This window comes from Ananas comosus, linkage group 11 (genome assembly GCF_001540865.1).
Source record: "Ananas comosus cultivar F153 linkage group 11, ASM154086v1, whole genome shotgun sequence".
Lineage (NCBI taxonomy): Eukaryota > Viridiplantae > Streptophyta > Magnoliopsida > Poales > Bromeliaceae > Ananas > Ananas comosus.
In genome coordinates this window covers 11,898,083-11,918,724 of record NC_033631.1, presented here as the reverse complement: position 1 = coordinate 11,918,724, position 20,642 = coordinate 11,898,083, and the positions used below count along the sequence as shown (strand labels likewise).

Below are 20,642 nucleotides of genomic sequence, written 5' to 3'. Positions count from 1 at the left end.
GTTAGTTCAATCCCCGCCCCGCGTAGATATTACTATACCAACACCTGATTTATTTCGTACATCCATGTACCAATCTCGCTTTGTTAATAGGTTTCAACGGTTGGATTTGAAGTATAAGATTGAATTGAAGAGTCAACGGACGGTGGACACTGTTTGTCGCATACACAAGGTTCATGCAATAAATACGCCCCTGTGCTTGGACGTTCTACTGTTGTTCATCCCGTCGATCGTGCCGTCCCACTCTCTCTCTCTCTCCTCTTCTCTCCTCCCTCGTCGCTTCCTCAATCTCGATTCCTTTCTCTCTCTCCATCAAAACCCTAACCCTCGCGTTCCCACTTGCGTTCTCCCTACACCGCTTCTTCGTACTCCTTTGCTTTCTTGCTCTGTTTGCTCCACGGTGAAGGTCACGAATCGTATACTCTGAAGTAGCCAACATTACGTAAATTGCTAAACTTACCGTAATTTTGCATTGCAGTGTTCTTCGTCGTCTACGTTTTCGATTTTTAAGTTGTCAAAAGTAATTCTACTTTTCCTCGAGTAATCTGATGCTTTGGTATGTAGTAGGATTGTTCCAGTCTCTTTTTAATCCGATCGAGAACACTTGATAAGTAATTTGTTTAGACAATGCACGAGATATAATGGAGAAAATCTCGTAAATCATATAAGCAATCTGAGCTTTTCATCTAGTCCGGCGATAGTAATTAATTATATCTCCTGCTTCTTTATGGCGTATATAGTTTTGCATTGTTCAATTATCTTCTACTCTTTCGTTTCATTATTTCTTAATGATTAGTTTATGACTAACCGTATTTGTACATCGTTTATTATGTGAATGTAATTAGCACATTAGTTTGAGGATAGCTGTATTTTTTACTGTGCTGTTAGTTTTCATGTGATTTTGATCATTTTCTCTCCTGTTACATTAAAATAGCTTCATGCTATTTCTTAATTGAAAATTTTAAAATGAGATCTAGTTTGAACACAAATATTTTAACGTGTTGTAGTTTTCTTGTTTAAATTTATGACCGCGGATGAGGATAGATGCCCTGCTTTCGCTTTCGGTAATTAGTTTAGAAGGGAAATATATTATTAGTGCATCATAGTATATATCATTCATATTGCTTTTTTTGGTTTGATCCCGTAAGTCGTTGTATTGATGGTACTTTCATTAAGGGAGCGAGAAATTATTGTTCTGTTGCTGTTTGTACAGGTACCCTTTGCAATGCAGCGTGTTGGGAGTGGTAGTACCACATCTGGTTCAACACGCCCTCGAAAGGAAAAACGGTTATCCTATGTGCTTAATGATGCAGATGACACAAAGGTATGTTGGTTACTTCCACCTTCATTCTGCATGATCTTCAAGATTTTGAGCTTAAATACTAGATTATGGATAATATGGTTTGTTTAAGTGTTGTCTATGTTTGTAGCACTGTGCAGGCGTTAACTGCCTAGCACTTTTACAAAGTTCGACTCCTGATTGCTGTGATTACCTTTTCACCGGAAGCCGAGATGGGACCTTAAAAAGATGGGCTCTCACAGATGAGGGGCCAACCTTCTCAGCAACATTTGACTCGCATCTTGACTGGGTATATCCTTTTTTTCCCTATACATGCTACACTTATATTTTTTGTTCAAAATATACGTTGATGTGTTGTCATTGTGCTTGTACTTTTTACCCTTTTTTGTTGCTTATGATTGGCATCCTGGCATGTTGAAGTTTCATGCCACTTTATCATGACAAGCCTTAATGATATTGGTTTTTTATGCTAACTGCAATAATATAATAAGCGTCTGCTTATTCTGCTGGGATCCAATTTGGTATTAAGTGCCTTTAGTTTCGTAGTGTTTGGATCGTAATGGCATAAAAAATATGGAGTATGGTAGGTGCCTCTTATATGCAAACTTGTACATAGAAGACTAAATTTGTACGTATTGTTTTGGGACATTTTAATTATTCTGAGAATGTTGTCAAAACATTTGTATTATTTCTCATATAGACCATAATCAGAAGTTTATATTTCAGGTATGTTTTGGCTCCTAGAATCTTGTTTCTTCTTCTGACAGAAGCCTGTTGTAATGTTTACAATGTCAAACAGCTTGCTTCTGCTTCTCTACCAAAGAAGCTATTTCTGAGCCAGGCAAATACATACTTTTGAAGGACTGTTTTAGACATATACATTTACTGGTCATTAAAACTCCTAAATGTCCTATATGTGAATGTGCAAACTTTTCATAAAATGATTTACACTTTATATTTAATTTGGATGCCATCTGCTAGTAAATTTTGTAATGTGCTTCTTTTCTTTGTAAAATTATTGAACTCGTTATGCAGGTCAATGATGCAGTTCTGACCGGTAGCACTCTAGTTTCTTGTTCCTCAGACACAACTCTTAAGGTTCTTCTCTTGATACACTATTTAAAAACTTTCAAAAAATGGACTGTTGTAACACTACAAACTGGCTTCTTTTCTCCAGACGTGGAATAGCTTGTCTGATGGCGCTTGTACCAGCACTCTTCGTCAACATTCCGACTATGTGAATTGCCTTGCAACAGCTGTGAAAAACGTAATCTTTTGAATATTATATTGACGCTCTTTTCTTTCTAATGTTTTAAGATAGTCTCTAATTATTTTTTATTGTGTTTTATTCTTTGATCGTTTTGTTCTTAACTATCAGAGTAATATTATTGCCTCTGGAGGTCTTGGCGGGGAGGTCTTTATATGGGACATTGATGCAGCTGTTATCCCAGTTGCTAAGTCTGTAGAGCCAATGGAAGATGATTACTCAAATGAAAATTACAGGCAACCTTTGGCAAGTTCGCACTGTAGCAGTACTAGCAGTAACGTGTCTGTATATAACACCGAACCACATTATTGTTATAGTCCAGTTGCTGTCGAAGGTCACAAGGAGTCAGTATATGCTCTAGCTATGAATGAAAGTGGAACTGTACTTGTTTCTGGTGGCACTGAGAAGGTGTGTGCACTGACTTTTAAAGTGTTACAACTGATGTTGTTCTAAAGTACATCCTTTTGCCTTTAATATTATCTTTTTTTCTCATTTTTTTATCTGTAATCTGTAGGTCATACGTGTTTGGGATCCACGAACTGGTTCAAAGAACATGAAACTACGAGGGCACACTGATAACATCAGGACATTGCTCCTTGATTCCACTGGAAGGTTGGTAGTTGCCAGTAATGATCAGGGAATTGCATTCTCATTAAACGAACAAGACTAACTTGCTTTTAAACACCTATTTGCAGGTATTGTTTATCAGGTTCATCCGATTCCATGATACGGTAATAAATTCTACCCTTTGTGCTTACCATGTCTTCCTTTGAGAATGTAATGGTTATGCGAGCATTTTACTTGTATTGAATAAATTTTTAAGGTATTGCACTCAAAGTTTGGGAGCTCTTAATGTAATTGAAAAGATGGGATTTCGAAAAAGCGATTTCTCTTCTTCTTTGAACAATGTCATGTAAAGGCGAATATGAAAAAGAATAATAAAATCCGGTGTCCTATTGCATCATTTTTTTGAGATAAAGGTAGCAGTCTTATTGCATCATTAGTTTTACTGAAACCAGTGTTTTTCTGTGGCTTTTAGCTCATGCATTTATTATTTATTCTCATGCAGCTTATGGGATCTCGGTCAACAGCGTTGCATACATTCTTATGCTGTCCACACAGATTCAGTTTGGGCACTTGCGAGCACTCCAAATTTCACGCATGTTTATAGTGGTGGAAGGGACCTTTCAGTAAGTGTAATAAAGTTTTACTATCATGTAAGAGCTAATCAAACAATTTTCTGCCTAATATATCTCTGCATGATTCTGGATATCTCAGTTATGCCTCACTGATTTGTCGACTAGAGAGAGTCTCGTCCTTTGTACGAAAGAACACTCAATTCTACAATTGGTCTTACAAGATGAGACTATATGGGTTGCGACTACAGATTCTTCTGTACAAGGGTGGCCAGCTGACGGGCATAATCTTCAGAAGGATTTTGGAAAAGCTGGCTCATTCGTAGCAGGGAATTTGTCCTCTACAAGGGCTTCAGCTTCATTGGAAGGAACAGCATCTGTGAGTCATACATTTATATTTGCACTCGATATTTAAACTTCTGTGGGTAGTTTTTGTTGGATTTTTTAAATTTAAAATTTTGTCGGTTGCGACCATTCTCATTATGGCAATAGTGGTTTGCTAAGCACTTAACCTCTGAAGAAATTTGTGTGTGGAAATTGGTTTTCTTTGATCAATGACTGCATCTTCTATTACAGGCCCCTGTACATAAAGAATCATCTTTTACTATTCCAGGATCTCCAGTAATTATACAACATGAGATCTTGAATAATAGACGGCGTGTCCTGACTAAGGTGATTAGGATATTTTCTATCATTTTACTGTTTTAACCTTTTGTTCTACTGACTATTACCTGGACAATGGATGTTATTCCTTAAAACATCTCTTTAACAGGACTCTACTGGTTCAGTAAAGCTGTGGGAAATCACCAGTGGAGCTGTAATTGAGGATTATGGCAAGGTTGTATTCTTATTTTTATTTGATTACCTTACTCGAATTTCTCTGATGCTGGAAAAAGTAACTAAGCAGATTAGTTCGACGACTTCAACATATATGATTTCCAATTGGTATTCAATTTGGTTGATACTATTCATCTGTGAATATTTTATAAGTGAGCAACCTAAAATATATAAATAATGAAGAGAAATTTACATGTTTACTCCTGCGAAATCATGTGTATATGTATAGCCCTGCAAAATCTGATTTTCATATATTCTTTTCAAAAAACTAATTTATACACAGAGTGAGAGAGAGAGAGAGAGAGAGAGAGAGAGAGATGTGTGTGCACGCGTGCGCACGTATCCAAGAGCCCTATAAAGTGCTAACTTCAGAATTGTCGACCTTTTCTGTCTTGCAGGTTTCTTTTGACAAAAAGAAAGAAGAGTTATTTGAAATGGTATCATATTTATTAAATTTGTACTATTATATCTCATAAATTACCATGGCCCATGACTTCTTTCGAACTTGCTTTTATTTTTCAAGGTGAGCTTTCCTTCATGGTTTACTACGGACACTCGGCTTGGATGTTTGTCTGTCCATTTGGATTATCCTCAATGCTTCTATGCTGAAACATATGCCGTAGATTTCAATATATCGGAAGAGAACGAAGATATGAGGGTGGGGTGTTGTCGTCATTTTGTTCTTAGATTGCTGCATTCATTATATTCACCTCCCTACTGGCTAAAGTTTTACAGTACATCTATAATTAAAAATGTAAAGGAATAGTTACTTGAACTTAAAAATTTTGTTTAACTACCTAATCTGACAGTAGTTTTCATTTAAGTACCTATACATCAGAGCTCAGCTGCGTTTTCGAAACTTAGTGATGGAATATTCTGTGATGTAACAGACAATTCTGTCAGTTGACAGAATTGACGGTGTTTAAGTTTTAACAGATTTTGACGGTGTTTTCTGAAGTCAGAGTAACTGTAAGGTTAGGTAGTAAGATCAATTCTGGAAGTTCAGGTACCCATTTTTAAAATTCTCTGTAGTTTGAGTAAGCTCTGCACATTTTTACCTCAATATTTCTTTAAAACCTTTGCAGATTAATTTGGCTCAAGAGACGCTTCGTGGTTTACTGGCCTGTTGGTTGACCAACAAAAGGCTGAGATGTGAATTGCAAGCCTCTACAAAGGATGATGGTTCAATTGGGAAGGATGTAACTAATAGAAATGTTTTCCATTCAAGAGTTGAGTTCGATGATAGAGACAATATCGACGATACTACGGTGCTCCCTCCATTTGATTTTTCAACTGTTTCACCCCCGTCGATAGTTACAGAGGGTTCTTGTGGGGTCCCTTGGAGAAAGAAAATTACAGATTTAGACGGGACAGAAGATGAAAAGGATCTTCCTTGGTGGTGTATAGACTGCGTGTTGAACGGCCGATTACCTCCGAGGGATCATATAAAGTAATTAGTTTTTCTTTTTAGTTCTTTCCTGCTTAAGGTAAAATGTGCCATTTTGAATAGACCCCTCGACTACTCTTCTTTTGACTGGTACCACTCAATTGTCCGTTGCTTTAATTTTAGTTAATTTACCAAATCAAATTTGGATTTATTAAAGTCAACAGTTTTGTTTGCTATCAGTCATTTGTAGCTAACGAAACCTGCAATTTCATCCACTGAAAAAATGTGCAAATGGTTAAATTTAACAGAATCAGAATCAAATTTAAAACAAATCAGCAACTTGATTGACGAAAACAACTTAAATTGAGGGGGTGTCGATCAAAAGAAAAGGAGTTGAGGGGTTGCGTGCACATTTATCATCCTGCTAAATTGCGGTGTGCAAAAAGAATTGGAATAAGAAGAAAGAAAAGCAAAATACTGTGAAACCATTTGTCTATCATATTTAAAATTCCCTATTCAGCCTCCTGTATATGACTACTACACTAAGCATGGATGAACATGGATGAACCTATCTTGTAGTTTGTCTTAAATATTAGAAAGGACTGCCACCATTAGGTATAATAAGGATAATAGAAAGTATTTTGCTGACATTATTCATTTATATACGATACAGTGTGGTAGTTGCTTTATAGATTATATTGCAATTGTCGTCTAACTTTGTGCTGCTCCTTTCGTCAATATATATAGGTTGGGCTTTTATTTGCGCCCTTGTGAAGGTTCAGATCTGCCAAGTATATCACAAGCAAAATCATATGCCAATCGTATTTTGCGGATCAACAAAGTAAGTATTAATATATCTGGTTGGCTGTTTGGGTTCACAAACTGCTGTAGGACTCGATGCTGTTTGTTTGTGCTTAAGTATATAAAAAATGTGCCTAATCTCCAAAGAGTATTTTCTCCTCCATATTCTAAATCATCATATTTATATATTCTCCTAAATTTTAAAAGTTTGCCAATTTGTCTGTCCTGTTTGACCAACCTCACTGCTCAATATTAACTGAGTTATTTTGTTCTCTGCAACCTTTACTATAACTAATGATATCGCCTTGTTTCAATTTGCTAAACCCTTTCCTGGGTGTTGGTTTTTTCACCTTGAGGATTCTCGGACTTTGTGGTGTTGGTTTTTCACCCTGGAGATTCTTTGACTTTGCGCTGCAGGTGATTAATTATGTGATACAGAAAATCATTCTTGACAAACCATTGGAATCTGTCAGTTATAACAGGAGATTTTGCTTGGGACTGAGCAGTGGTCTGTCGCCACTTTCATGCAATGGCGATGGCTCCCGACGTTCAGGGTCAAAGCCGTGGCAACATCTAAAGCCATCTATGCTAGAGATCTTGTGCAATAACCAGGCAAGTAGGAGGCTTCTTTTTCTTTTTTTTTTTTGTCCCCTCTTCTCCTTGATTTTTTTTTTGTTTTGTTAGTTAGTATAGGAAAGAATTATACAGTAAAGTACGGTAAGCATCTAACCATTGAATCATTCCGACGTCACGACGATTGGCTTTTACTATGAGCCAAACATCTAGTGTGCCCGCAATCTTGTACCTTCAAATTCATGATGGCTCTTTTTTTGTCATGTTTAAACTGTAAAACATGATTTTAAGCTTAAAAAACAGTTTAAAGCTGACCTGATCCTCTTTGCGCAATCCTGCCCAATCTTCTTATAACTATTATATTATTACATTATCATCTGATGCAGGTCCTACCGCTTGAATTGAGTCTGGACACGGTCCGAACTTTCGTATGGAGGAAACAGGATGATATGGTTCTCAACTATCGAAGAAAGAATTCGAGGTGATGGACATCACACTTGAAGATGTAGAGCTCACCATGATTTTTCCAATTCTTTCTAACTGCACAGCTTTAGTTTCTAGCCACCTAGCATTTTAACATTGTGATTAAGCCCCTAACATCGAGCTAGTAAAGTGAGCACCTTTACTACTTCGCCTTGTAAATTGTTCGAACATTTATTTATTTTTTTATATGCTTAGGAATATTTATTCTAAGAAGGCATTCATTGACTAATTGTTATTGGTTTAGAGTGGAATTTTATAATGGTTTGCTCCTTATTTATATTAGATCGGTTTCATCAGTACTTGGATTGTAGTATAAATTTGGGAATATTTTCTTCTAGGAAGTCGTTCATTACTAATTGCTATTGGTTTAGAATGGAACTTCAGAATGGTTTTTGCTCCTTAGATCTATTGTATCTGTTTTATTGATTACTTGGATTGTAGTATAAATTTGGGATCATCTCAAAGCAAACAAAGCTCAAAGTTGTTAATCGAAAAAACATAATTAGATTGCTTTTTTGTTCGAGCAGTGTGTACACTGCTGTGCATATGGCCGTGCACTATTAAATTCGAGCCAAATTTCTGAAACTAAATTAAGCCTTCGTGGTCAATATTGTACGGTATTTTAAAGAAAAAGATAGCATATTATCTACTTGATTTATTTTTTAGAAATAAATTCAGTTAAAAAACACTGATAATTAAATTTTTAGCTAACGGTGCAAGATACGGTCTACCATGTGGGTAATGTGTTTGTTTGGCAATAGAATTCGGTGCCGAAACGCAAATTCCTTCGAATTCGGCGACGAGACATAAAGCTTGCCGACTTTTGTAAACGCCTGTGCAAGTGAGCCATAAGAGAGTCGGCATCGTAGCAGGCCCCTAGGAAAAGAGTACGGGTAGAGAGAGAGAGAGAGAGAGAGAGAAAGAGAGAGAGGAGATGGAGCGAAGGGAGTTTGGGAGAGCGCGTCAAAACGCGATGAGATCGGGAGTGGTGGTGGTGGGAGCGATCGCCTTCGCCTACCTCTCCTTTCGCGTGGGCTTCAAACCCTACCTCGACCGCGCTCGAGATGCCAAGGAAGAGGAGGAGGAGGAGGAGACCTCCCCCCTCGTCCATGGCGAAGCTCGGATCCCGCTCTCCCAAACCCCCATCACCATCCTTCCTGAAGGAGACGACGAACAAGGAGAAAAGGGTCGTAGGTAACGCTCTCAGTACCGATCAGCTTAGGTTTTCTACACACTACATTGCTATTTCTCTTTCATTTCATTCAACGCAACAAGTAGTACAAAATTAGTTGAATCAAAAAAGTGCCATATTTTTGTTTCTGTTTTCTTTCCTTTTCAAAATTTAATCAAGTACCATTACTTTTGTTCGGGGCAATTCTACAAACACTTTATAGGCATTGTTGACCAATACCAGTTACTAGGCGAGCTCTATGCTCTTCTTTTTTTTTTTTGTTTTGTTTTTTTTCCTTTTCCTTTTTCCCTTCTTTTTGTGAGTGGTGCATAGTTTATGTGCTGTCCCAATTGTTGATGTGGAGTTAGTGTTTACTTTGATGGGCATTTTATAAATGCTCTAATTTTAATATTCAATTTGCCTTATCCTGTTAAGGGTCTTCATCAATTATAAGCACTTCTTTCTTTTTCTTATCTGCATCCTTCTCACATTGAATGCAGATGGGACAGAAAAAAGGGTGATGAGTCATAGCTTAGTCATCAACATGTGTAATTATCCAGATCACAACCTATCCTACTACAAATATAGAATTGGTGAATGATATTTCAAGCATGGAATTTAGATTTTTTTTTTTTTTTGAGAGATAGGTAGCACGCTACCTGTTTTGTTTACTTTATTTAGAAATAAATTTAGCTGAAAATATGAATCAACTAGAATTCGAACTTGAGACTTCCGGTATCAACCACTAAGCCCTTTGCCACTAGCTCTAGAGACGGTCGGTTAATTTAGTTTGGTCAGTCACATGTTTCAAGCATGCAATTTGAAGTAGAAACTAAGGCCTCATTTAGTATTGTTGTCTTTTTTTTTTTAGTTTTTTAAATAAATTTTTTATACAAATATGTGTTGGAGGAAATGGTAAATTGCTAACAATTCGTCCACCCATGATATTTATTTTGGGGGTTTGGCAACAAAATAAAAAAGTAATTTTCGTAATGTTATTTATAAATATTATTATATATTATTTAGCGGGAATGTATCACAAACTAACCTATCGTAACAATAAGAAAAAGTTTTTAAATTTATACATAAAATTATATAAAATTAGTATGAAGAAAAAAAAATGAGGACGGGTAAACATATTAAGTTTATAAAAATTTATCTAATTTTAATTTGCTCCTTCCGAGGTTTAACGTATTTTTATTTTATCATCTTGTGCCTTAAAAAATTGTATTTAACTATCATATAATTTTATTTTTGCGAAAAATCTATTGTATTTTGTAAAAACAACAAGAAAATAAAATACAGAATATAGGACGGTAAAGCATTATTTTGTACCATTTTGTGGATAACGAAAAATGTTACTTTACCATCTTATTTTTCAGTTGATTCTTGGGTGAAAAAAAAAAAAACACTACAGAATAATTAAGTTAACTTTTTAAATCATAAAATGATAAAATAAAGATACGCCAAATCTAGAGGAGCAATTTAAAGTTTATTTTATTATTTTATTATTTTATTATTGCATTTATATATGCTCGGGTTGAGGCACGCGTAGGGCCAAGTTAGCTACCAAAAGGAAAGTGGGAAAAAAAAAAAGAAAAAGAAAAAAAAAAAAGGTGTCACGATAAGTTGGTTGTAGGTATAATATTGTTTCTTTTTCATGTGCTTTCGGTTTCAAGCAGTCAACTGGTGGGGTGCGCGGTTGGAGCTTTCAATGTGGAATAGAGCACCTCCTACACGTATTTGGTAATAAATAATAATAATAATAATTATTATTATAAGTGTAAAATATAAAAGATCTGTATAAATTTTTATTTTTTTATTCTTTTTTCTAACTTTCAAAAATTTATATTTTACTCTCTTATAAAATTTTAAGTTGATGTATTTACTCCTCTCCAGTCAGGATTTCATTATTATACCGTCCAATTTTTATAATTTATATAAAAAATACTCTAAAAAATGATAGAAATATTTTTAAAACATATCTTTTTATAAAATAAATAAAAATAATTTAGTTATTTCGCCCTCTTCATTAATACATAATTTTTTGAAAATATTTTTAAAATTGTAAGAAAGTAAAATGTAGATTTTAAAAAATCAGGAAAAGAAATGGAAAAAGGGGGTATTTACTGTTGTGTGTTTTAGTGTTTCCCACATTAATGGTCAAATTTACTTATAGACATACTTCATTTTGATCTTCGAAATTTAAAAAAATTTTGAGTCCCTCCGTGACTCCATCTATTTTGAAGATTATTATTTCAACTATCTAGTTTTGAAGTAGAAAAAAGAGTATAAATTATGGTGCGATCACAATCGGAAAAAAGGAGTACGTCGAATTTTTAATATATAATAGTAAGCATAAATAAAATAGTATGAAATATTATTTTATTGGATATAGAGAAGTAAAATAATAGAATGTAAAGGTAATTGAGAAAGAAAAATATAATACGGAGCGAGGGATGTATTATGAGAGATACAAACTTGTAAATGTATAAAGAATGATAATTTTATTAACTAAACAGTTTGCTAATATAAGGACTAAAACTGGAACATAAGTTAACGGAGACTAATTAGTGCAATTTACCGGGGAGGAATTCATAGATTGGTGTTCTTGGTGACCAGTGTCAGTTCACCAAATTTTGACTCCCTTTTTCTGCAGTGGTATGATATTGAATGCAGGAGATCACAGGTCGGAATAATAATGAGTTTTGAGTGTTCATTAGAAAGACTCTATTGTCGTCTTGCATAGATCCTACAGCAAACACAAAAAAACATAAGAAGTAAACAGAAACCAAAAAAAAAAAACAAGCAAAAAAAAGCGGGTGTGGTGGGCACTCTTGGGTGCCCCTTTTGTTGGGGTACAATTGTTCGACACGGGCATGACCTGGACTTGGCGCAGCGCCCATGACGATTTTTTGACTTGGATTTTAATTAATAAAGCAATAATAATAATAATAATAATAATAATTCGAAATAAAATGCTGGGACAAAAAGGAGAAACAAAGGGCGGGAGCCAAACCGTACAGCGGATTTGGCTCCAGGATTGAAGACATGCCCCAAGCGGACAAAAGTGGAGCCGACGAAGTTGTCGTAATCCCACAAGCATTCGAGAATCTTAGCAGTGTGAACGCAAATTTTGGCCTCCATCGTATGAATAGCATCTCCAGTGTTCAACACTTAAATCAGATGATACCGGCCGTCCCTAAAGTGACAAAAAACTTGATGGTTGGCACTCGAGACCTAAGTTCGAATCCTAGTTGATTCATATTTTCAGCTAAGTTTATTTCTAAATGAAATAAACGAATCGGGTAGCGTGCTACCTATCTTTAAAAAAACAACAGTTAAATCAGTTGATGCATATGTACCTCACCTAGTCCAATTGAAGAATGTGCGGTTAAGATGATGTGGGCCCTCTAGGATTAAGTGGATGGTTGGTTGAATAGTATAATCTAACGGGTGAAAATGATCAAAGGCATAGATCTAACGGTAAAGAATTTACAAGCACCAAATACTAAGTACTTTTACAAGCACCATAATCGGACTATATATATATATATATATATATATATGTTTTTCACTTGGTTGAAAATTAGGAGATTGACTTTTAGTTCTTAAAAAGTAGTGTCGCTTATAATTTGACAAGATAGTGTTTTTTATCTTATCTTTAAAAAGTTAGAATATGATCATATTCACTCAAACAAATTGCTTCTTATGTATTGGATAATTAGGGCTAAGGACTTTGCACTTGTCGCCTTTCTATTTTACAAATTTGTGCATCGAGGAATAATTTTTATGTTTGCTAAGTTGGATTTAGGCTTTTTATATTGAGCCGTTTTCAGCAACCTTATGCATAAAAATTCTTGCATTCATGGCCTATTTCACCATTCAACAGCAGCAGAATAAATCCGCATGCACAAAAATTCCTACTCACCGGAGTATGCTTACAGCAATTGTTTTTATGTTTAATATAATATTTGAGAACTAATTCTTTGTTACTTAATTAGCTATAACTTAGTTTAGGCTCTTTTGGCCATAAAATTGATTAAGATTTTGATGCTTGAGAATTGGTGACGCATATGCGTGCGCGCACACACAAGAAAAAAAGCAATTCGCAAATATTCTTTTGCATTATTTTTCCACATACATGAAAAAGGTGTATGCTTCGTAGTCATCATTTAACCACTCCAGGGTCGAAATCATTGTCACTGATCAAATTCGTGATGAAAAAAAAAAAAGTCAAAGCAATGCTATGCGTACATCTTTTTTATATATGTAAGACTTATATTTTAATCTTGAAAGGTCAGGATCTTCTCACATGTCATATAATTTTTTTTTTTATAATACTAAAATTTTAAATTTTATAATATATATCCCTGTATGGGCGTACAAATAGCATTTTTCTAAATGACAAGGTAACAAATGAGCCTTTTAAGAAGCTCTAACATATTTTTTCTTGGTATGCAGGTTCTCTACCTTTTAATGCCCTAAATTACAGCTTTTATTATTTAGGGTACAACATAGTCTTTGAGTGGTTGGTTTCAACTTTCAAATTTTTAGACCTTGAGTGGTCGGTTAGACCGTCCCTAGCGCAGGTGGCAAAAGGGATTGGTGGGTGGTATTTGAGATCCAAATTTGAATCATAGTTGATTCACATTTCGAGGTAAGTTTATTTCTAAATGAAATAAACGAAGCGGATAGCAAGCTATTTTTCTCTCACAAAAAAAAAAAAAAACTTTCAAATTTCTAATCCCAAAAGGTATTCTAAATTGGGAAATGCTTTTGATTTCCAAAATACTATAATTATGAACTCTTGATAAATTGATGAATATATAGAATTTTTTTTTTAAACTCTATGTATGAACTAATGAAATACACATTCACACTTTTTAAATATGGCACTCGGGAGAACCTGCACTATTATTATACTAAATTTTACTGTGTTTGGCTTAGAAAAGAAAAAATTAGTTGAAAGAGTGGACCAGTCAAAGTCCTTTTTTTCGACCATTAGTGATATATTTATTGATGAACTGCAAGTATGAACTAATCAAAATAAATTTTAGAAGCTCTGGAAAACTCATAGTAAAATTGTTCTAAATTTTATCACGTTTGGTGTAGAATAGAAAAATCTTAGTTAAAAAAGTGAAGGATCAAACTCTAATACCGTTTGGTTCGGGGTTAAGAAAAAACTAGTTATTCCAGGGATAGGATTAAGTTTAGGGTTAAGGTGGGGTTAGAGTATTATTGTGTTTGGTTGGGAGTTGGAGTTAGTCCAGGATAGTAAAAAATAGTGTTTGGTTGGAGTAGGTGGGATAAGAAGGATAGTGAGTTATTATGAATAAAAAATAGTATTTGGTTGGGATTTGGTGGGGTTAGGTGGGATTAGCTAATCCGGAATAACTCATTTGAGGTAGGATTAGCTGGGATTAGCTAACCCCATTCATTTTTAAAAGTGTTTGGGAATAAAATAGGGGTTAAGAGGTGGAATCATCGATTCCACCCCTCAACCCCCAACCAAACGGAGATGTGGACATCCAAACCCTACCTTCTAAAAAGATTCAATCTCCCAATAACTAGTTAAAGTCTTGAATGGTTGGAGGACTTATTTATCAGCATTCCAGAAAATATTTGTTACATGGCAATTCGAAAGATAGTTAATATTATCTAAACTGGGCCCCACCCAACACTGCCTAATTTTATTCAGAAAAAAAAAGAAGAAAAAAACAAAAGCAGGCAAAAAGTAGACCATCTTATGTGGGGCCAAGTTTATGAACAAATTTTCGTAACATTTAATTTTTTTATCTATTGAAAATAATTTCAGTGGAGATCTCTCAAAAGGTGTTTCATTAGAGAGCACTCGATCTGCTGTTACATATTAATTTCACCATCAACTAAAAATTTATTAATATTTTTTAACACTAATTTTTAAAAAATATTAAATTTTAGATGAGATATTATAAATTTTCAATAAAAAGAAATTGACAGATAAGAATAGTGGGTTTCACTTCACACTTTTTATTAAAGTTTTTTTCCATACACTCTGTGGCCCACCGCCCACGAGATGGACTGGTGGCTTATAGTGGGCCCCACACACTTTGTTTTTTAGTATCTTAAGCTTTTCGGAGAGAAATGTACCACTCATTTACTGAAGCGAGAAATTATTTACTGGACCCGGTGCATCCATACACAACATGTACTGCACTGTTATTTTGATAATAATTTAAATATTTTTAATAAAAAATATATAAAATTAGCAAAATATTCCAAACGTTGAATCAAAAAAGGACCATTATTAATAATAATAATATCTCATCAAAACACTTCACATCATTGAACCCCGGCATATGTAAGAAAAAAATCTAAAATACGGCAGTCACATAGATAAATCTCCAACTAATCAAATTGCTTCTCAAATTCGTCAATTTCATTATAATTTTTTTAAAAATATTTTTATTATATATTTTTTTAAAAAAATTATTGACAAGATATAAATGGTAATATGGTCTTAACTGCTGAACGGTAGGATTCCTCCTCTAGAAGGTTATGGGCCATCCAACGTCAGCTGTGATGCCATGTGGCGTCGCGGTGGCCCCCACCGTTCTCTCGTCCGTGCCTCCGGTTTTATCTACGCAACGCCGTGACCATTTCCCTGGTTTTGTCACCCTTGGATCTCTAAATTCACGGCTCTGATCCATCCTACAGTTTAGTAGGTTATTAGATCAATTTTGTTTGTTTTAATTCAGATTATTTATCCAGTTTTTTTTTTATACAATACATGTATCGTACTACTTAGTACATTATATTGAGAAATTTAAATTTATTGTTTTTATTTTATTTTTTTTAAATTTAATTTGGTGGAGTACACGTCACCTCGAGGTATCTTAATTAATAATATTTATTAGAAAATTTCTCGGGAAAGTAATAAAAAAAAAAAAAGGAGAAAAAGTAACACGCTGGAAATGCACGGAAAAAGGAGCCACGGAAATAATCCAACGGTAAATAGCGCTTTATTTAATCCCGCACAAATAAAACACCCATGGCCTTATTTGGACGGTTGGATGTGGCTCTTGTCTTCTTCCTACTATCGTATCTGAGCCGTTCATAGTCCGTATTTTATTTCCTACTAATAGCCCGCACCTTCCACTTGGCACGTGCCCCTGACTCGACATCGTCCCTCGTTGGTTTCGCCCCGTCCCCGAGGTTTCGGAGGGTTTCCGAGGAGAACGGCGACGATCTTAGAGCGCTTCCTCCGCAAAATCGTAAGATTCAGATCGCGGAATCGAAAAGCCTTCGCTTAGAGCTCTCGATCGAGGTGGTTTTCTCTCCGTTTTGTTAAGATTTGAGCTCGTTCATGTCGCGGGGAGTTTTTGCGAAGCGTTCCGGATATCCGCATTTGGTTCGATCGATTAGGGTTTCGAAAGGGCTTTTCTCTTGTTGTTGTTGTGCACCGGAACCCTGATCGGGGTTAGGTGGCGGTGAATCGGAGGTTTTAGGGCTTGATTGAGGTTGGTGAAGACGAGGATGAAGATAACGGAGGTGGTGGAGGAAGGGGGATCGGAGGAGTCGCATGGGCGCGAGATCGTTGCCGTGAAGGCGAGGAGGGCGCTGGTGGGCGCGGGAGCGCGGATTCTCTTCTATCCGACGCTTATGTACAACGTTTTCCGCAACAAGATTCAGGCGGAGTTTCGGTGGTGGGATGAGGTGGATCAGGTATCGCTCGCTCCTCGATCGCTATTAACTGTGTTTAATTCCTGGGTTATATTGTTCTTTTTCTTTACTCGGTAAAAAAACACCATTTCTATGATGTTTTGTGATTATTGTCTTAAATTTGTTTCATGATTCATGGAGAGAGTTAAATTTCCATCTTATGTTACAATATCATGTGTTATTACTATGTTGATGACCAAAAGCGTGTCGAAATTTTTTATTTTTGTTGTATTTTTTACCATTCTGTTGTGAAAATTCTTCCCATCTTTGGTGCTGGCTATAATTGTAATCAAGTCAATGAAATTAGGCTATGAAGGGATGAATCTCCTATTTTGTGCTTGATTTCATGCTAACAGAGTGAAGCATGTAATTTTAATTATTTGTGCTGTAGGGTTCAGGTAAAGCTTTTCTATGATGATGCCATCTAACTACTTGCTCTTTTGGTTCCGTTAGTTTCTATTGCTCGGCGCTGTTCCCTTTCCCACTGATGTACCTCGCCTAAAGCGGCTCGGAGTTGGGGGAGTCGTCACGCTAAATGAGCCATATGAGACCTTGGTTCCATCATCCTTATACAAGGTTATTTCTACCTTTCATAGTTTCATTTCTTGACATGCTGTTATGATTGTTGTGCCTTTCAAGATATACTATGTACCATCAAGGATATGGATATGTGAAATGCAATTATTTCATAGCGACGAGATAAGATTCGGCACTCGGCAGACAATCCATGGAAGTTTAATGTTTGGTCTTGCCTTATACATTCCAGGGCTGTTATGAAATGCCTCATTACTAGTAAATTGTTGCCAAAGTGAGTCGAATTTATGGCTTTTTGATATTTGTCAAAAGCTTTGAGAAGGTATAAGCATTTTATGTATCAAATACTAAATTCCCAAAAATGGGAGAAATTTTGCAGAGAACTGTCTGAGAAATAAATGGAGCTATTCTTCTGTAAATATCACGGCAATCATTTTTTACATGTAAACTAGCGAAATTTTGCAAAAAAATGCTTGGAGTCTTGTTTATTCTATTGAAGTTGTGCTTTTCTCACCATATATATTGTTCTTATTTTCAGGCTTATGGTATTGATCATCTTGTGATCCCCACAAGAGACTACCTCTTTGCACCATCACTTGGGGATATATGCCGAGCTGTTGATTTCATCTACAGTATGATCGTTTTTTTTTCCCTCACAATATTTTCTCACACGTGTTTAAATATTTTCTCGTGTATACTTATTTTATCTATCGTCCTGCTCTACTGCATGAATTAGCTATATCAGCATTCTGTTTTTATCCATTTTGCTGGAGAATTATTTTTATTTCATGCAGATTATGTGCGATGGGCACTTCTTTTTTACTTTGTGTGAAGCTGTACATGGATATTAATGTTCCTTTCTCTTTTGCAGGAAACGTATCTCGTGGGAGGACTACCTATGTCCACTGTAAAGCTGGAAGAGGACGCAGCACAACAATTGTTTTATGCTATCTGGTAGCCTCACTTCTAAATATTAAGTTGCTTATTCCTAAACCTTTTATAGCTAGTGTATCATAGTTCACATGTGAAGCACTTCAAATAGTTTCTCCTTGTTCGAGTTTTTTGATATATTCCATTCGCATTAAACCTGCAGATTGAATACAAGAACATGACTCCTGAAACTGCTCTGGAGTATGTACGCTCAAGAAGGCCCCGAGTCCTTCTGGCTTCATCTCAATGGCGGGTATGGGCGGTAGTCTTCAGTGTCTTAGCATTTTGCTACAAAATGTTATATTTTTCTTCTCTCGCTCATAAATGGTCAACATGAGCTCAGACTTTTGATGAAGAAACCAAGCCGCCACCCCTCTCCTCACAGTGAAAGGAGAAAGAAACAAAATCAATTTATTGAAAGGACCCTATTTGGACTTTTGCCACGTGGGTTTTCTTTTTAATTACAAAAAGTAGAATTTCTGTATTGATAATTATAAAAATAAATCCCTTGAACATTTTTTCAATGTATTTGCACATGCCCATTTAACTAGCATTCCCAAATGTAACATTTGCCACGAAAAATGTGTAAACCACTGTAGCTAACAATGGGGACACATATTCTCACTTTCTATTTTGTTTGCTGTGGACCTTATTTCCTCTGTATTCGTTAATTAGGCTGTTCAAGAATACAGCAGGCACAAGTTGGAGTACCCCGCAATCCTAAGTCCAAGACCAAATTGTTGTTCGCTTACGGGGGATGAAGTGTTGATTACTCCTGCAGATCTAGAAGGCTACGGCAATAACGAACATTCCAGCAAAGATCCTAGTCTTGCCTTATGTCGTAGTACTTCATCAGGCCACATGATTGCAACATTCTTTCCGGCTAGTCCCTGCAGTACCAGAAGCGACGAGGTTTTAGTAACTGAAGCTGACCTCGAAGGTTATGATCCAGGCACGGATTGTAAAGATTTGGTTGTCTCAACAACCGGAGTTCAGTCACGGTCAAAGCCGCTGATTATAAGGAGGTTATCATTCCTCTTTGGGGCCTTGAAAATTTCCGGGGTTTGCCAACCGGTTCCAGCTCGGGTTCCGGAGATTCATGCTTGCTAGGGTCGAAGAGAGACCATGTACTTATTTTTGTTTTGCGGAGTATCAAGTTGTAGGGAAGAGGTTTGAGAGTCTAAAATGTTTGGTCATGTTGATGGCCTCGGATGAAAGGGATTCGTGAGAAGGTTTATGGGCAACCATTGTTATCTCGTTGTCCTGTTGCGTTGTCCAGGTTTTGACTTTGAAAGAATAATATTTCCAAATAAATTTTCCTATATGTTGTCGGTTTCCTTATCCGGAATCTTTTGCTTGCGCAAAGTGTTTCTCATAACAATTCTATGCTGTGGTTAGTTCGTTGACATGTTCTTAATCAAGTACTAGTGATTATTATTATTGTTATATATTTTTTAACTGCAGTTTGGGAACCGGATTATGATCTTAATGAGATTCTTCAGAGGTGGAAATGTTTGAGCAGAGCAGAAAATTTGGAGTTAATTGATTCCATGTCAGCGGTATTACTTTTCGTGGGGGAAAGTGTTGTGGGGCCTTTTCATCATCGACTTTTTAGTGTAGTGGAAGCTCCTGAAATAGCCTTTTCTAAGAATAGTTGAAGCTCCTGAGGATGAATAATTGAAGCTCTATTGGAATCTTTCTTTCTTTTCTCCTGCAAGTTCTATGGTCTAGTCCCGGGAACCAATCAATTCACTTTTGAAAGTGAATATGGTATTATTCAATCATTTCACATGACTAATACCCAATGTAATGGTGCATTTATGGTCTGAGTCTCTTAGGGCCATACTAAGGACTAATAAAATTATACAAGTCAATAGAGTGAATTGAAATCCACAAGGACTAAACTTTATAGTCATCAGACTATGTACTATCAATCACCCTCTAGCTTGGACAATTGAAAGCGATCTCCTTTTTTGTTAACGAGCTCTCGTACAGTATACGATTTAACAATTCTCGATACTTAGGTGCTGTGTGAGTCAACTATACACTAATAAAGCGACCATCCACTACAAAAAGTCAAACATGTGCTTATGGAAAATTATTACATAAAGTTTCGGGTTGGTTAAAATTGAATCGAATTTTGAGCCACATCATGTAAATCGGGATCGGGTCATTTGGATCCCAACCGATGCGAGCCCAGATGGAGCAAGAGAGAGCCCAAATCTAGCCCAAATAATGGCCCATTGGGTTCAAAAATTGTGCCCAACGCTTCTAAAGCCTACAAAAATAATCGATTGCCCTTCACCCCCGCGTCGTCGCCGTCCCACAACTCCTCTCTCTCTCTCTCTCTCTCTCTCTCTCTCTCTCTCTCTCTCCGCCCATCCATGGCGAGGATCATGGTGAGAGCTCTCCCCCTCGCCTCGCGATCGCCGCTACCTCCGCCGGCGATCGCTCTCTCTCTCTCTCTCTCTCTCTCTCTCTCACACACACACACTATATATATATATATATATATATATATA

The 20,642-nt window shown here is 36.1% G+C and overlaps 3 protein-coding genes across 6 annotated transcripts; all 3 read left to right on the top strand.

Annotated features, from left to right (window-relative positions):
• On the top strand, positions 241 to 8,077 carry LOC109717371 (WD repeat-containing protein 48-like). Its single transcript, XM_020243127.1, has 18 exons — positions 241 to 439; positions 1,211 to 1,321; positions 1,428 to 1,586; positions 2,333 to 2,395; positions 2,475 to 2,564; positions 2,676 to 2,972; positions 3,079 to 3,176; positions 3,260 to 3,295; positions 3,634 to 3,754; positions 3,843 to 4,079; positions 4,277 to 4,372; positions 4,473 to 4,538; positions 4,936 to 4,974; positions 5,061 to 5,195; positions 5,623 to 5,987; positions 6,672 to 6,765; positions 7,143 to 7,337; positions 7,685 to 8,077. The coding sequence occupies exons 2-18, from the start codon at positions 1,223 to 1,225 to the stop codon at positions 7,781 to 7,783; spliced, it is 2,289 nt and encodes a 762-aa protein (XP_020098716.1). The 5' UTR covers positions 241 to 439; positions 1,211 to 1,222; the 3' UTR covers positions 7,784 to 8,077.
• Positions 8,422 to 15,898, top strand: LOC109717370. 4 transcript variants are annotated; one of them, XM_020243123.1, is made up of 2 exons: positions 8,422 to 8,975; positions 15,473 to 15,898. In XM_020243123.1, exons 1-2 carry the CDS (start codon positions 8,716 to 8,718, stop codon positions 15,588 to 15,590), a joined length of 378 nt encoding a protein of 125 aa, XP_020098712.1. In that variant the 5' UTR covers positions 8,422 to 8,715; the 3' UTR covers positions 15,591 to 15,898. The 4 variants fall into 4 exon arrangements, with proteins under 4 accessions (XP_020098712.1, XP_020098714.1, XP_020098713.1 ...); XM_020243125.1 differs by lacking the exon at positions 15,473 to 15,898 and adding an exon at positions 9,453 to 9,611 and having other exon boundaries at positions 8,438 to 8,975; XM_020243124.1 differs by lacking the exon at positions 15,473 to 15,898 and adding an exon at positions 10,635 to 10,748 and having other exon boundaries at positions 8,443 to 8,975.
• On the top strand, positions 16,106 to 19,461 carry LOC109717369 (putative dual specificity protein phosphatase DSP8). The gene is made up of 6 exons (XM_020243121.1): positions 16,106 to 16,659; positions 17,110 to 17,232; positions 17,729 to 17,822; positions 18,062 to 18,144; positions 18,284 to 18,373; positions 18,796 to 19,461. The coding sequence occupies exons 1-6, from the start codon at positions 16,471 to 16,473 to the stop codon at positions 19,228 to 19,230; spliced, it is 1,014 nt and encodes a 337-aa protein (XP_020098710.1). The 5' UTR covers positions 16,106 to 16,470; the 3' UTR covers positions 19,231 to 19,461.

What these genes read in the sequence shown, in the direction of transcription:
- LOC109717369 (XM_020243121.1), top strand. Translation starts at nt 16,471, where the DNA reads ATGAAGATAACGGAGGTGGTGGAGGAAGGGGGATCGGAGGAGTCGCAT. An exon ending in AGCTGTTGATTTCATCTACA is followed by an intron (nt 17,823 to 18,061) that starts GTATGATCGTTT and finishes TCTCTTTTGCAG; the next exon opens with GAAACGTATCTCGTGGGAGG. An exon ending in CAATTGTTTTATGCTATCTG is followed by an intron (nt 18,145 to 18,283) that starts GTAGCCTCACTT and finishes TTAAACCTGCAG; the next exon opens with ATTGAATACAAGAACATGAC.
- LOC109717371 (XM_020243127.1), top strand. Translation starts at nt 1,223, where the DNA reads ATGCAGCGTGTTGGGAGTGGTAGTACCACATCTGGTTCAACACGCCCT. An exon ending in ATGATGCAGATGACACAAAG is followed by an intron (nt 1,322 to 1,427) that starts GTATGTTGGTTA and finishes CTATGTTTGTAG; the next exon opens with CACTGTGCAGGCGTTAACTG. An exon ending in TTGACTCGCATCTTGACTGG is followed by an intron (nt 1,587 to 2,332) that starts GTATATCCTTTT and finishes CTCGTTATGCAG; the next exon opens with GTCAATGATGCAGTTCTGAC.
- LOC109717370 (XM_020243123.1), top strand. Translation starts at nt 8,716, where the DNA reads ATGGAGCGAAGGGAGTTTGGGAGAGCGCGTCAAAACGCGATGAGATCG. An exon ending in CAAGGAGAAAAGGGTCGTAG is followed by an intron (nt 8,976 to 15,472) that starts GTAACGCTCTCA and finishes GCTGAACGGTAG; the next exon opens with GATTCCTCCTCTAGAAGGTT.